Source organism: Pungitius pungitius, chromosome 2 (assembly GCF_949316345.1).
Source record: "Pungitius pungitius chromosome 2, fPunPun2.1, whole genome shotgun sequence".
Classification (NCBI taxonomy): Eukaryota; Metazoa; Chordata; class Actinopteri; order Perciformes; family Gasterosteidae; genus Pungitius; species Pungitius pungitius.
The window spans coordinates 23,140,586-23,157,574 of NC_084901.1; the positions used below are offsets into that span (position 1 = coordinate 23,140,586).

The 16,989-nt window shown below is 40.7% G+C and overlaps 4 protein-coding genes across 4 annotated transcripts; all 4 read right to left on the minus strand.

Moving 5' to 3' along the window:
- Positions 1-1,121: 1,121 nt before the first annotated feature.
- On the minus strand, positions 1,122-3,700 carry LOC119210850 (protocadherin beta-15-like). Its single transcript, XM_037461329.2, has one exon. The coding sequence runs from the start codon at positions 3,519-3,521 to the stop codon at positions 1,122-1,124; it is 2,400 nt and encodes a 799-aa protein (XP_037317226.2). The 5' UTR covers positions 3,522-3,700.
- A 1,311-nt stretch (positions 3,701-5,011) lies between these two features.
- LOC119210207 (protocadherin beta-16-like) lies at positions 5,012-7,584 on the minus strand. The gene has a single exon (XM_037459990.2). It carries the CDS (start codon positions 7,562-7,564, stop codon positions 5,012-5,014), a length of 2,553 nt encoding a protein of 850 aa, XP_037315887.2. The 5' UTR covers positions 7,565-7,584.
- A 1,392-nt stretch (positions 7,585-8,976) lies between these two features.
- Positions 8,977-11,665, minus strand: LOC134107202 (protocadherin beta-15-like). The gene has a single exon (XM_062558761.1). It carries the CDS (start codon positions 11,500-11,502, stop codon positions 8,977-8,979), a length of 2,526 nt encoding a protein of 841 aa, XP_062414745.1. The 5' UTR covers positions 11,503-11,665.
- A 1,544-nt stretch (positions 11,666-13,209) lies between these two features.
- LOC134107203 (protocadherin beta-15-like) lies at positions 13,210-15,867 on the minus strand. The gene has a single exon (XM_062558762.1). It carries the CDS (start codon positions 15,664-15,666, stop codon positions 13,210-13,212), a length of 2,457 nt encoding a protein of 818 aa, XP_062414746.1. The 5' UTR covers positions 15,667-15,867.
- Between the last annotated feature and the right edge of the window lie 1,122 nt (positions 15,868-16,989).

Here is a 16,989-nt window from a genome sequence, read left to right on the forward strand (position 1 = left end):
GCCTTATAAAACATGATTTACAACAGAAAGATGTCAAACCTTAACGTCTTAATAAAAAAATCGAATTGTTGCATGTCATTTAGCAGACGCTTTTTTTCCAAAACAAAATCCATTGCATTATAACCCATGGATTACATTTTGCCTGAAGAGAAATTATGGGCAAGGTCTATTGTTCAGGAACACTGCGACATGGCACATGGGGCAGCCGGGATTCAAACGGCCAACCTTGCGGCTACCAGTGCATCACACTGCTCCATGCGCCACCATCGCCCAACTACCAGATTAAATGAAGAAACTTACTGTTTTAAAATGGTAATGCTTATTTTTTATACTGTGTGTTAGAATACATCTTTACTAAGAGGATTGCTGTTGAAAGTGAACACCGTATCGGGTACACTATTGGTACAAATGTAGACACGCAACTTGAGGAATACGTAGTTGTTAAATACTTGTGCTAGACTTATACGTTTCTTTATGAAGTGTAAATATATATGATTGGCCTTGTGATTCAAGAAAACTATCCAGTTCAACATATTATATTTTTCTATTACAAAAGGTGCAAAGAAATATATAGAAAATGCATCAGCAGAGTAAGGGTGATGTTCAGCACCAAGGACAGAGGCACGGCGAAATATGCATCATCATTAAAGTCACACGAATAAAACGCTGCTTAATCAGGTAAATATAACTGGCTTATGAGTGAATTAAAGTTGTTACAGGAGTAAGACACATAGAAGGGAAAATATTTGGGAGTTCTTCATGGTTCGACGGAAATAATGAGATGCAAATCATGTTTGTGTGTATTGTTGGAAAATAACAAATTGATGAATTCTACAAAATGAGAAACATAATGACAGTGGAAAAATAATTCCTCTGAAAACTTTAGAAAATAATAATAGAATCTGCAACTACAAATTGGAACAATTAGGTAAAACAATGACTGGGATTGGCCTGGACTAAGGGAGCACTTGCAGAAAGCAAAGTTTGCATATACTCTTCACTATGATCGATTTACCCAGAGGAAAGAATGTTATTGATAATATTTGACAGCGCATTTATGCATGTGTAATCGTCTGACAAATGCTGAATAAGTGAGAAAAATAGTTCACATGTTGTATAAATTATGTTCCTACCTCAGGGGAATCTTCACAATCTCCAAACACTTCAGCAAAGTCTGATGGACTTTTCCTCAGAGTCTGGTCAGCAGGCAGAGTGTTGTCATTGTAAGATGACACGAACTTAAAGTCACTGGTTCTTGAACCTGTTGTCAGGTACGCGTCATAATTGTAAGTGCTGCGTAAAGTTCCTGTTCCGTCCACTTCTGCGTAATTAGGAGGGAGATACGCGCTGGGGATGGCAACTGCTCCATCAAACAACAATCTGGGCTTTCTCCTGCGACAAAACCGCACACCGAGGATGATGATGATGAAGGTCACAAAAAAGGTGGACACTGACACCAGCGCAATGATCAGATAGGAGGTCAGTTTGGAGTTCTTCTCGTCATAAGAAATATCCTTCAGTTCTGGCACCTCAGCCAAGTTATCAGAAATAAGTAAATACATGGAACATGTGGCAGAGAGAGAGGGCTGTCCGTTATCTTTCACCGACACAATGAGGTTCTGCTTCATGCTGTCATATTCAGAAATGTCCCGCTGAGTCCTGATCTCTCCGCTGTGGAGACCGATAGTGAAAAGTCCCGGATCAGTGGATTTGACTAAATGATAGGACAGCCAGGCATTCTGTCCGGAGTCCGCGTCCACCGCGATCACTTTGGACACCAGAGAGCCTCCGTGCGCAGCTTTGGGGACCAGCTCGGTCATGAAGGAGTTTCCCTCCGGGTTGGGGTACAGTATCTGAGGAGAGTTGTCGTTCACATCCGATACGAACACACTGACGGTCACGTTGCTGCTGAGCGGAGGAGACCCGTTGTCTCTGGCCATCACGTGGACTTTAAAGCTCCTGAACTGCTCATAATCAAACGACCTCACAGCGTGGATCACCCCCGTGTCTCCGTTAACAGACAGATAGGAGGACACCGGGGCACCGATCACCTCACCGGGCAAAAGAGAATAAATCACGGTACCGTTTTGTCTCCAGTCGGGGTCTCGAGCGGTAACGGAACATAAAGTGGAGCCAGATTTGTTATTTTCAGTCACATAAGCGCTGTAGGATTGTTCCTCAAACACAGGTGGGTTGTCGTTGATGTCTGCTACAGACAACTGAACAGTTTTAGAGGAGGACAGAGGTGGAGAGCCCTCGTCAGTGGCAGTGATTGTAATGTTGTAATCAGACTCTAGTTCACGGTCCAGTTGTCCTGTGGTCACCAGAGAATAATAGTTTTTAATAGAAGGAACCAACTTAAAAGGGACGTTTTGCTGAATGGAGCAGCGGACCTGTCTGTTAGATTCAGAGTCTCTATCCTGCACGTTAACGATGCCCACCTCTGTACCAGGTGACACATTCTCAGGTATGGGGTTAGACAGAGATTTAATGAATATCACTGGCGCGTTATCATTTAAATCTGTAATATCGATAATTACCGTTGCATATGATGCCAATCCCAGACCATCTTTAGCGGCAATCTGGAATTCATATGATGATTCTTTTTCATAATCAATAGGTTCAGCCACTTTAATTTCCCCAGTTTTATAGTTTAAAGTAAATGCTTGTTTTTCATCGGAAACATGGTCAAATCCATATGCAATTTCACTATTTAAACCTTCGTCTGCATCAGTAGCACTGACTTTGATTACCAATGTATCTACAGGAGAGTTTTCGGGCAGAGATGCTTTATAAACGGCCTGGCTAAACACGGGTACGTTGTCATTAGCATCCAGTACAGTGATGTGTATAACGACAGAACCTGATCTCTGAGGAGAACCTCCATCGAATGCTGTAAGCAATAACATGAGCTCTTTTTTGTCCTCTCTGTCTAATTCTTTCTTTAAGATCAATTCACCATATTTTCGTCCAGCCCCCTTTATTTTCACATTTAGTTGAAAATGATCATTCTGCTGGAGTGAGTAGTCCTGAACCGCATTTTCTCCAACGTCTCCGTCGTGCGCCTCGTCAAGCATAAATTGCGCACCTTTGACTGCAGATTCACGTATTTCAAATTGAAGTGACTCCTCTTTGAACTGCGGTGAATTGTCGTTGATGTCTTGAACGCGGATACTAATACGGTGCAGTTCTAAAGGATTTTCTAACACAAGTTCCTGTTTCAGAACACACGATGCTTTTTTAGCACAAATCCCTTCCCTGTCAATCCGTTCTTGAACAATCAAGTCTCCGGTGTTGAGATTTATACCGCAGTACTTTGCACTGTTGTCTTCCGTATCGATCCGGGCTTTGCGAGTAGAGAGTCTCCCCAAATCAAGTCCAAGATCCTTAGCGATATTTCCAATAACAGATCCACGTTTAATCTCCTCCATGATAGAGTAGCTCAGGTCTCCTTCGACGTGGTCGATTACGTGCAAAATAAAAGCAAGGCCGAAAAGCAGCGCTGTTTTTCTGCATCCCATTGTCGCTGCAAAAAGACCTCCAATGCCACAAAATATGTCAAAATATTAAGAAGTGGAGCTCAGATTTACGCCAATATAAAGATACTTATCCCTGCTGTTGTATCATGAAGTGATATCGTCTACTGCTGGACAGCATAAGAAGCATATTTTAAATTCGGTGAGACAGAAGGGTGGGGAAGCAGCGTGCCTTCTGGTTTACTGGTACACACTGACACCATGAGAACTTTTTGAGGTATAACAAGACGATGAATGAGTTTTGACATCTGTGAAAAGGGAATTTTTTCATAACGTTCTTCAACAAACAAACCGCGGTCACATTTTAGGATCAAAATCCATTCATGGCCTAAAAATAATCGTTGAAAAACACTGAAATGACCAAAGCACCTTGATTTTAGATCAATTATTTAATCATATTGTAAAATATATTATAATTTAATTTGTATTAGAAAATTGTATCTCTAAATTATTCGAATTAAAGGCTTAGGTAATAATATTCAGGAGTAGTAATAAATTACATTAATCTTAAAGCACAATAATCTGAAGTTACTGTCAATTGAAATGTTGTGTGCCTCCAAAAATGTGTTACTTTAGTACTGGTTCAAAGTCTGATAAAATTTCGCATCGAATTGGGTAAGAAAAAGTTTGCAATTCTTTGACTGGTGCTATGTATTGAATTGAATAGACTAAATTCTTGAGACTTGGAAAGAGAAAATATGAGTTACCTATTCACCTCGAAGACAATTTTAAAAATGTTGCCTTTGCTGATGATAAACTAGAAATTTTGTAACTCTAGGGTTGTTCTAGTAAAAATAAGCAATACGAGATTTTTTTGGGAAAGATCTTTACACTTGACGCTAGTCTTATTTAGCAATGAGTTGTAACAAAAATTGAGAGGCTGATTTAGTTTAAAGTCCACTATAAAATGGATGATGTTAACAGTATAATGACTACAAAATGCACGATTTGAGTTTGATGCAAAGCTTATAGTGGCGATATAGGTTCTTTGACAAAAACTATGAATATCGTATAACTTCTTATAGATTTGTATTGATGTGTGCGTACCGGCATGAACAGATAATAGTTAATTTGAAGTAAAACACAAAATAAACCATCCTGAAAGGGGTTGTAAAATAATATTCCATATTATGGTTTTACAATTTCAAAAATTAGAATAACTACATGAGAGAAAACACAATGCAATTGGCAACATCAATGTAGAACAAAGTCAGAATAAACTAACCAGATATGTTGGAGACAGCTGACATTAAAAAAACTAAAGGATTGTAAATTTTAAAATATATTTTAAAAATATCGAGTTGTTTAAATTGAAAAAAAAAAATATGTATATATATATTTATCAAATGGTAGGAAAGGCACGTTAAAATCAAACCAATATGTGCTAGAGAACACATTTTAAAATGTGTAAGGTATTTGTTATTGCTAATTTCTGATATCGACATTAAGCAATTTAAAGAAATTGTATATGTAAATCAAGAAAAAAAGTAATTAATTACACTTCCGCACAAGGAGATATAATATGTTCCTACCTCAGGAGAATCATCACAATCTCCAAAGGCATCCACAAAGTCTGATGGACTTTTCCTCAGAGTCTGGTCAGCAGGCAGAGTGCTGTCATTGTAAGATGACACGAACTTAAAGTCACTGGTTCTTGAACCTGTTGTCAGGTACGCGTCATAATTGTAAGTGCTGCGTAAAGTCCCTGTTCCGTCCACGTCTGCGTAATTAGGAGGGAGATACGCGCTGGGGATGGCAACTGCTCCATCAAACAACAGTCTGGGCTTTCTCCTGCGACAAAACCTCACACCGAGGATGATGATGATGAAGGTCACAAAAAAGGTGGACACGGACACCAGCGCGATGATCAGATAAGAGGTCAGTTTGGAGTTCTTCTCGTCATAAGAAATATCCTTCAGTTCTGGCACCTCAGCCAAGTTATCAGAAATAAGTAAATACATGGAACAGGTGGCAGAGAGAGAGGGCTGTCCGTTATCTTTCACCGACACAATGAGGTTCTGCTTCATGCTGTCAGATTCAGAAATGTCCCGCTGAGTCCTGATCTCTCCGCTGTGGAGACCGATAGTGAAAAGTCCCGGATCAGTGGATTTGACTATATGATAGGACAGCCAGGCATTCTGTCCGGAGTCCGCGTCCACCGCGATCACTTTGGACACCAGAGAGCCTCCGTGCGCAGCTTTGGGGACCAGCTCGGCCATGAAGGAGTTTCCCTCCGGGTTGGGGTACAGTATCTGAGGAGAGTTGTCGTTCACATCCGATACGAACACACTGACCGTCACGTTGCTGCTGAGCGGAGGAGACCCGTTGTCTCTGGCCATCAGGTGGACTTTAAAGCTCCTGAACTGCTCATAATCAAACGACCTCACAGCGTGGATCACCCCCGTGTCTCCGTTAACAGACAGATAGGAGGGCACTGGGGCACCGTTCACCTCACCGGTTAACAGAGAATAAATCACGGTACCGTTTTGTCTCCAGTCGGGGTCTCGAGCGGCAACGGAACATAAAGTGGAGCCAGCTTTGTTATTTTCAGTCACATAAGCGCTGTAGGATTGTTCCTCAAACACAGGTGGGTTGTCGTTGATGTCTGCTACAGACAACTGAACAGTTTTAGAGGAGGACAGAGGTGGAGAGCCCTCATCAGTGGCAGTGATTGTAATGTTGTATTCAGACTCTAGTTCACGGTCCAGTTGTCCTGTGGTCACTAGAGAATAATAGTTTTTGAGAGAAGGAACCAACTTAAAAGGGACGTTTTGTGTAATGTAGCAGCGGACCTTTTGGTTGTTATTTGAATCGGCATCCTGCACGTTCACGACGCCCACCTCTGTACCAGGTGACACGTCTTCAGGAACCGCTTTTGCCAATGAGTTCACATATATTACTGGTATGTTGTCATTTACATCTTTGATTTCAATTATCACCTTTGAGTATGACGATAATCCCAATCCATCCTTTGCTTTAATACGCAAATCATATTCTGTTACAGTTTCAAAGTCAATAGCATGGTTCACTATGATATTTCCTTTTTTACGATCAATACTAAATATTCTTTTTACCTCATCGGAAACGTGTCCAAAATCATAAGTGACATCGCCATTCACTCCCTCGTCTGCGTCACTAGCACTCACTGTTACCACTACAGTGTCAGGAGGAGAGTTTTCAGGCAGACTGGCTTTATAAACGGCCTGACTAAACACTGGGGCGTTATCATTAGCATCCAGTACAGTGACGTGTATGACGACAGTACCTGATCTCTGAGGAGAACCTCCATCGAAAGCTGTGAGGAGCAATTGGATCCCTTGTTGTTTTTCACGATCAAGCTCTTTTTCCAGAACAAGCTCTAATGTATTTCCCTCAACTGCTAAAATAAAATTGTCATTCTTTTTGAGATTGTAATGCTGAACTGAATTCTGTCCTATATCCACATCGTGCGCCTCTTCGATCACAAAACGAGCTCCCCTCCCTGCCGACTCTCGAATTTCGATATTTACCGATTCTTCATTAAATAGTGGCGAGTTATCATTAATATCCTGAATGTGTAGACTGAAAGCATGTAGTTCCAGTGGATTCTCCAGAACAAGGTCGCGTTTTATCACACACGACATCTTTTCTCCACAAAGCTCCTCTCTGTCAATCCTGTCGGCAACAATTAAATCTCCTGTGCTGATATTGATGTCACAATAACGCTTGCGATTTCCTGCGGCATCAACACGAGCATTTCTACCAGACAGTTGGAGCGAGTCCAGGTTGAGGTCCTTAGCAATATTTCCCAAAACAGCTCCGCGCTTCAATTCCTCTTGGAAGGAGTAGCTAGCGTCCCCATTCACGGTTTGCCAAATTAGAAAGAAAACGAAGCACCTCTTTTGAAGTCCCGTCATTGCAATGCAATAGTTACAAAAACACTGTCCTGGTTTAGAGAACAAATGAATTACGGATAATCTCGGTCGAAAGAAAATCGAGAGGTATCCAGCTACTCCGACTGCGTGAAGAACAACTGCAAATGCATCCATTCATTACTGAATCACTAGAACGTGCAATAGACACGTTTGACGTAGACTGGGCGATAGCGACACCAGGAGTGGAATCCAGAAATAGCAGGCTTGAACATTCATAGTTAGTAATACAAGTTGTATTATTATTAGTAGAAGTATTGGTGAGGTAGAATTGTTTACGTCGCATCTTAAAACGAAGCGTTATCCATTGCTTTGTTACGAAAAGCCAAAGCACAATAAAAGCATTTGGTTTTATTGTATGGCTATATCAGTTGCACTCATTTATTTGAAACCTTAAATGGGTCTCTACTAAAAAGGAAATGGGCTTAACTGAAAATAACACAATTTTATGAAGCTTGCAGCAAAAGGAAAGTTTGTCTCTGCCAATATCATTAATGAGAACAGGTCCTTATCAAGATGCAAAAACAGCAATAATGTGTCCGATAAGTTGTAAAGAATGAAGACAAACCCCCCCAAAAGCAGACATCCTGCATAGAAAATCTCCAATAAATTGAGACATTTTAAAACATGACACTGCTGGGACAGAGACAGCCAGAAAGAGACATAACGGCAAAGATTATTTCTCTCCAAAAGTCCTTAAACAATAAACAGCTTGTTAAAGCAGCTTTTGAAGCACTCGATGCACTATAAGTTTCTTTTTCATGTCGATACAATTCAAATATATGGATGAATATTAATGAATACGTTACTTTTTCAAAAATAATTACTTAAATGATTATGCAAATTGAGGTTTGAAGCAGAAAACCCTAAATGCATGGACTAAAAAACAAATAATTTAGAAAGTATTGTTATTTTGACTTGGTTGTCTTTCGGAAGATTGTGTCGTTTTTGTCAGCTACCAGTAGGAGAACTTCTCACTTCATGTTTTAATCTTTTTATTTTTAACACTAAGGTCAGGATAATTGTGTTACTTTAAATGATTAAATTCCAGGTGCAGTGAAAGAACATAAAGAGCAACATATCTTAACACAAGACTTTGGTCTAGCTACGTTTTAAAAGTGCATGTTTACAAAGGCAATCATTTGTTGAAACTAAGATTGTGAAACGATATAGGAAAAAAACAAACGTTGTAGTTAACCTATGTATTGTTCTTAATGGCAAGTGTATTTCAAAATCTCTTCAACAATAACTTTTAACCCACTTATTAATCTAAAAAATATCTTAAATAAAAAAATGTTTTTTTAATTGAAATCAATTTGGAATTATTTTATGTACTAAATAAAACGACTCAAATCCTTGTAAAAAGTACAGGGTTAGGTAAATTGTGTCAGGAAAAATATTTACTTATATATATTTTAGATAACAGACATCAAAGGAATTTCCAAAGTAACTTCGTATAACAAAATGTGGACTGCCGAAAGGTCCATTAACAAATTTGATTCATGCACCGTATGTGCATTTATATGGCACTATGAAAAAGTAACTACAATGAAATAACAAACACAGAGGACAATGGTACAATAAAAACGGGGGAAAATGGAATTGTTTGGCAGGTTAAACGGGAAAAAAATGTAAGCAAAGAATTTAATGTTTAGGCCTACCTCTAGGGACTCCTCTGAATTACTGAACACATCCGCAAAGTCTGATGGACTTTTCCTCAAAGTCTGGTCAGCAGGCAGAGTGTTGTCATTGTAAGATGACACGAACTTAAAGTCACTGGTTCTTGAACCTGTTGTCAGGTACGCGTCATAATTGTAAGTGCTGCGTAAAGTCCCTGTTCCGTCCACGTCTGCGTAATTAGGAGGGAGATACGCGCTGGGGATGGCAACTGCTCCATCAAACAACAGTCTGGGCTTTCTCCTGCGACAAAACCTCACACCGAGGATGATGATGATGAAGGTCAGAAAAAAGGTGGACACAGACACCAGCGCGATGATCAGATAGGAGGTCAGTTTGGAGTTCTTCTCGTCATAAGAAATATCCTTCAGTTCTGGCACCTCAGCCAAGTTATCAGAAATAAGTAAATACATGGAACAGGTGGCAGAGAGAGAGGGCTGTCCGTTATCTTTCACCGACACAATGAGGTTCTGCTTCATGCTGTCAGATTCAGAAATGTCCCGCTGAGTCCTGATCTCTCCGCTGTGGAGACCGATAGTGAAAAGTCCCGGATCAGTGGATTTGACTATATGATAGGACAGCCAGGCATTCTGTCCGGAGTCCGCGTCCACCGCGATCACTTTGGACACCAGAGAGCCTCCGTGTGCAGCTTTGGGGACCAGCTCGGTCATGAAAGAGTTTCCCTCCGGGTTGGGGTACAGTATCTGAGGAGAGTTGTCGTTCACATCCGATACGAACACACTGACGGTCACGTTGCTGCTGAGCGGAGGAGACCCGTTGTCTCTGGCCATCACGTGGACTTTAAAGCTCCGGAACTGCTCATAATCAAACGACCTCACAGCGTGGACCACCCCCGTGTCTCCATTAACAGACAGATAGGAGGATACCGGGGCACCGTTCACCTCACCGGGTAACAGAGAATAAATCACGGTACCGTTTTGTCTCCAGTCGGGATCTCGAGCTGTAACGGAACATAAAGTGGAGCCAGCTTTGTTATTTTCAGTCACATAAGCGCTGTAGGATTGTTCCTCAAACACAGGTGGGTTGTCGTTGATGTCTGCTACAGACAACTGAACAGTTTTAGAGGAGGACAGAGGTGGAGAGCCCTCGTCAGTGGCAGTGATCGTAATGTTGTAATCAGACTCTAGTTCACGGTCCAGTTGTCCTGTTGTCACCAGAGAATAATAGTTTTTAATAGAAGAAACCAACTTAAAAGGGACGGTTGGCTGAATGGAGCAGCGGACCTGTCTGTTAGCCTCAGAGTCTCTATCCTGCACGTTAACGATGCCCACCTCTGTACCAGGTGACACATTCTCAGGTATGGGGTTAGTCAGTGATTTAATGAATATCAATGGGGCATTGTCGTTTACATCTGTGACCTCAATTATAACTTTGGCTTCGGAGGATAGTCCATAGCCATCTTTAGCCACAATAAAAACCTCATACTTCGATCCTTCTTCATAATCTATGATACCTATCAAACTAATTTCACCAGTTTGTTCATTTAATGAAAACAGCTTTCGTGATTTATCAGACATTCGGCTAAATTCATAAGTAACCTCCCCGTTGACACCTTCGTCTTCATCTGATGCACTTACAGTGATAACTGGGGTGTTAATAACTGAGTTTTCGGGTATTGTGGCTTCATAAACGGCCTGAGTGAAAACTGGTGCGTTATCATTAGCATCAAGTACAATGATATGTATGAGTACTGTCCCGGATCTTTGAGGAGAACCACCATCTACAGCAGTGAGTAATAATTTAATTTCCTGCTGCTCCTCTCGGTCTAATTCTTTATCCAAAATCAACTCACCATATTTTCTACCTTCACTTGTTGACTGAATACGGAATATGAAATTAGGATTTTGTTGTAAAACGTAGCTTTCAATCGCATTCTTGCCTATATCCGCATCGTGTGCCGCATTTATTCGAAACCGAGCTCCTTTGACAGCTGACTCCCTGATTTCAAGCTTTATAATATCCTTTGGGAAAACTGGTGCATTGTCGTTTATGTCCTGCACCTGGAGGGACAACCGATGTAATTCCAATGGATTCTCTAGCAGCAAGTCGAATTTAATAGCACACGAGGGTTTTTCTCCACAATGCTCCTCTCTGTCGATTCTTTCCGCAACGATTAAATCCCCGCTTCGAAGGTTAATCCCGCAATACTGTCTGTCGCTTCCTTCCATGTCGACACGGGCTTTTCTAGCAGACAGTCTTCCCACCTCCAGGCCGAGATTTTTGGCAATATTTCCAATAACAGATCCGCGCTTGAGCTCCTCCTGTACAGAATAGCTTAGGTCTCCGTGTGCGGACTGCACCACAACAAAGAAAAAGACAAAGCCATAGCTTCGAAGAACACGCCGCGTAGTCATCATGATCCTCAGACGGAACTACAAGTTATTTATTAAAAATACTATTCGACGAATACATTTGTCTACCAAGCATTAGTCGTTGGTGTACAATGATGAAGAACACAAGGCTGGTCCATCCAAATAATGGGTGGTGTGCAAACCAGGCTGAACACTCGACTCCTCAGCTGGTCTATAGTGACACCGTGAGTATAAAACGTAATATGGCCAGATATTGTTAACTCAACTATGGGATAGTTTTATCATTCGTGTTTTGGATTAAATTCACTTTAATAGGATGTTAAAAAACAACATATTAGTTTATAGTATATTTACAAATACTAACAAATTGTGTTTTTAGATTTTACACTATTTAATTTTATAATACATCCGGTCTGAGGTTGCATTGACTTAGTGTTAAAATAACATTTCTTAAATATTTATTTCAACCAATGTTTGAACTAATAATGATTCAGAACAATGTTTTAATACGGTATGTTATTTTAGTAACTTGACCAAGGTACAATATCTTTCCTTCACTCAAATTATTTTTGGATTATGTGTTTAATGTCTTACAAGTTTCCAAAGAGACTTTGCATTCGAGTCAACTGGTAGATGAAATGAATATAATTCCTTTCTGAAGAAGCTAATGCTTGTTCTTTGTACTTAATCTTACAAAAAATCTTTTACAAATAGATACATTTTTTCCGAGGAATATTTTTGAAAGTTATACCGCTGTATCAGGTAGATTGTTCGACATGCAGCTTGAGTAATACGTCATTCGTAAATATTTGATTAAACTAGCGTTACCATTAATAATGAGAATAATAGTAACGCAAAACATACGTAAAATAAAACAAAATGAAGGGATTTAGAAAACATGTAGGACACAAAACTAAATAATTGGTAGACACCACCAAAACTCGGGACATATTATTGTATTTACTTTCATTTAAACTTTTACTTGTTGCACCATCATTGAACCAGAATGGATGGTAAACTAGAACTACTAAATCATACGTGAATTTTAGGGGCATTTAAATTAATTCCACTTTACCAAATGCCTTATACTTCAGTGATCAATTATTATTATGTTAATAATCTAGGACCAGAAGCATACGATTCACTATGAAGTGAAATATATACGTGGTCTTGTTTTTTTTAAATCCGGTCGAACATATATGATCGAACATATTATCTAATAGTTCTTAAAAAGGGACCAACAAATAAATAGAAAATACATCTGCAGAGCAAGAGTGACTTTCAGCACCAAGGACAGAGACACGGTGAAATAGATGCGTCTCCTCTAAAGTCACACGGACGAACAAACCGCTGCTTGGTTGGGTAAATATAATTAGGAAAATAAATCTGTTTCAGGAGTAAGACTAATTTGGGCAGTCGTTCTTCGTTCAACGGACACACTAATAGAAGACTCACCCAAATGATATGCCAGTCATGTTTCTGTGTATTTGGAAAAAAATCATATGGGTTATTCCTAAAAGATTAAGAGACAATGAAACCGTCAAAGGATAATTCCACCCAAAATCTGAGAAAACTATTATATAATCTGGACCTACAGACACAGATTTATAGAATTAAGGTGCTAAAATAATTACTGTGGGCCTAGATTAAGGCAACACGTGTAGAAACGGATAAAAAGTATTGTTGCATGCACTAATTTTTCCCTTTGACCGATTTACATAGATGAACGACTAGTGTTGACATATTTAAGCGTTAGCGAATGTCATCGTCTAAACAAGGATAAATAAGTGAGAAAAGAATTACAATATATCTAAAATATTTTCCTACCTGGGGAGAATCATCACAATCTCCAAACACTTCAGCAAAGTCTGATGGACTTTTCCTCAGAGTCTGGTCAGCAGGCAGAGTGTTGTCATTGAAAGATGAAACGAACTTAAAGTCACTGGTTCTTGAACCTGTTGTCAGGTACGCGTCATAATTGTAAGTGCTGCGTAAAGTTCCTGTTCCGTCCACGTCTGCGTAATTAGGAGGGAGATACGCGCTGGGGATGGCAACTGCTCCATCAAACAACAGTCTGGGCTTTCTCCTGCGACAAAACCTCACACCGAGGATGATGATGATGAAGGTCAGAAAAAAGGTGGACACGGATACCAGCGCGATGATCAGATAGGAGGTCAGTTTGGAGTTCTTCTCGTCATAAGAAATATCCTTCAGTTCTGGCACCTCAGCCAAGTTGTCAGAAATAAGTAAATACATGGAACAGGTGGCAGAGAGAGAGGGCTGTCCGTTATCTTTCACCGACACAATGAGGTTCTGCTTCATGCTGTCAGATTCAGAAATGTCCCGCTGAGTCCTGATCTCTCCGCTGTGGAGACCGATAGTGAAAAGTCCCGGATCAGTGGATTTGACTATATGATAGGACAGCCAGGCATTCTGTCCGGAGTCCGCGTCCACCGCGATCACTTTGGACACCAGAGAGCCTCCGTGCGCAGCTTTGGGGACCAGCTCGGTCATGAAGGAGTTTCCCTCCGGGTTGGGGTACAGTATCTGAGGAGAGTTGTCGTTCACATCCGATACGAACACACTGACGGTCACGTTGCTGCTGAGCGGAGGAGACCCGTTGTCTCTGGCCATCACGTGGACTTTAAAGCTCCTGAACTGCTCATAATCAAACGACCTCACAGCGTGGATCACCCCCGTGTCTCCGTTAACAGACAGATAGGAGGACACCGGGGCACCGTTCACCTCACCGGGCAAAAGAGAATAAATCACGGTACCGTTTTGTCTCCAGTCGGGGTCTCGAGCGGTAACGGAAAATAAAGTGGAGCCAGATTTGTTATTTTCAGTCACATAAGCGCTGTAGGATTGTTCCTCAAACACAGGTGGGTTGTCGTTGATGTCTGCTACAGACAACTGAACAGTTTTAGAGGAGGACAGAGGTGGAGAGCCCTCATCAGTGGCAGTGATTGTAATGTTGTAATCAGACTCTAGCTCACGGTCCAGTTGTCCTGTGGTCACCAGAGAATAATAGTTTTTAATAGAAGGAACCAACTTAAAAGGGACGTTTTGCTGAATAGAGCAGCGGACCTGTCTGTTAGCCTCGGAGTCTCTATCCTGCACGTTAACGATGCCCACCTCAGTACCAGGTGACATGTTCTCAGGTATGGGGCTAGACAGAGATTTCATATAAATCATTGGGGCATTATCATTAATATCAGTGACATCAATTATCACTTTGGCGTAGGAAGTAAGTCCTAAACCATCTTTAGATTCCACTCCCATTTCAAAAGAATTCCGTTTTTCGAAGTCAATTTCACTAGTTACTTTAATTCCTCCCGTTTTAGGATCAATGGAAAATACATTTACATCATCCGACACGTGGCTTAAATCATACGTCACATCTCCATTCACTCCTTCGTCTGCATCAGTAGCACTAACATTAATCACTACAGTGCCAGGAGGAGAGTTTTCAGGCAGACTGGCTTTATAAACGGTCTGACTAAACACTGGGGCGTTATCATTAGCATCCAGTACAGTGACGTGTATGACGACAGTACCTGATCTCTGCGGAGAACCTCCATCTAAAGCTGTGAGGAGCAAATTAATGTCTTTTTGTTTCTCTCGATCAAGTGCATTCTCGAGCACAATCCCAACCCTGTTGCTTTCAACGGCGAGAACAAAGTTATCATTCTTTTGCAGGTTGTAGCTCTGAACAGCATTTTGACCTATATCTGCGTCATGGGCCTCCTCGATAGAGAAACGGTTTCCTTTGTCAGCGGACTCTCTAATTTCCATTGCAATCATTTGCTTTTTGAATTTGGGCGAATTGTCATTCACATCCTGAATATGAAGAGTCAGTCGATGGAGCTCCAGAGGACTTTCTAACACCAGATCCACCGTCACAACACACGAGGGTTTCTTTCCACAAAGAGTTTCTCTGTCAATTCTCTCTGACGTGATTAAATCTCCGGTTCTCAAATTTATTTCACAGTACCGCTTATGAGTCCCCTCAAAATCCACACGGGCCTTTCGGGTAGATAAAGTCCTCAAATCCAGACCGAGATCTTTTGCTATATTTCCAATAATAGACTCACGTTTCATCTCTTCTGGAATAGAATAACTAAGGTCTCCTTTAACGAGGTTCAGCGTTAGAATAAAAGACACGAAGCCGAGAACCGGACAAAGCGCTGAGATCCCTTTGTCTCCCATCCTGACACAAAAATGTAGTAAATATCCAGTTCTTGAAAAATAAAAGCAGTCCAAAAAAGGTAAATACAGATAAAAAATTAAACACTACCGCAGTGTACACAAATCCATATGTTGGGAAATGCAAACCAAATGTCGCTAGAAAATCTGCAGCCTATCACTGCAGTAGTGGGTGGAGTGGCGAGAGCTCGTTTTCTGTCAGTCAACAGCGACACTTTGAGTCACTTTTTATCTTCACCATTGTAATAATTAAAAAAAATGAAGTTGGGATGCAAAAAGGTTAATTTCACCAACGTTTAAATTAAGTGCACACGTTAATTTTGTGTAGGACACATGTCATTTTTTGTTGTAGATAATTGAGACACCACTTTGAGCCCTTTCACTACAGCAATTAATGAGTACTTCTCATTAATTTATTTTAATACACGATCTTACAATCAGTCACCACTATACTTTTTCGATCGAAATTCAGATACTGAATATCAGCACCTTGGAAGGGTTTCAGCACCACAGACAGACATGAAAAGCTGCTGGTTTATATACATCTAACACCGTTTTTTGTAGTCTGATCAGTGTGAAAAAAAATAGACTGGAACTGTCAAATGTTTCCTCAAAGGATCTTTCTTTTTTTGACCGAATATTTCTTAAGGCAAGGATGAGTTTCAAGGTATTCTTGTGTTAGAGTGATTAGGCAGTGAACACCAGCTTCATAAAACAAACATACCATGGATGCGGCCATTGCTTTGTCGAATAACATTTAACGTGCCTTTCATAATACGGTTGGGACACAAACAATAATAGCTGAACACCAAAACAGTTGTAGCCACCAAGTGGTGCTTCGGTCTTTTTTTCTTGGCGATGTGACCGAGCTAACCTGGGGCCTGTTTCAGAAAGGAGGTTAAGTGAAAACTCTGAGTATGTTAACCCTGAAATGAGGGAAACTCTGAGTTTTCTGTTTCAGAATGGGAGGTATGTTAAACCTGAGAAAGCAGAGTAAGTCAAGCCTGTTTCAGAAAGAGAGGTAACTTATACTCAGAGTCAGTTACCATGGCAACTTACTCTGTGAACCTAACCTGGTCGGGAGCAGGTTTTCTTCGGGAAACCCCGAGTTTATTTCGTCTCCTCCCCTTTTTTAAAGAGGAAGTGGTATTTAATCACCTCATTCATTCTTTCGGTATTCATTCATTGCGCACATTTCAGTCACGCAGAGCGCATCAAATCAAGTGAATGAAATGGCATGTCCTTTTATGGACGATCCTGTGGATGAAGAGGCTGCATTAATCCGTAGGGAGTTGCATTTACGTCGGGAGAGGATTTTGAGACCCA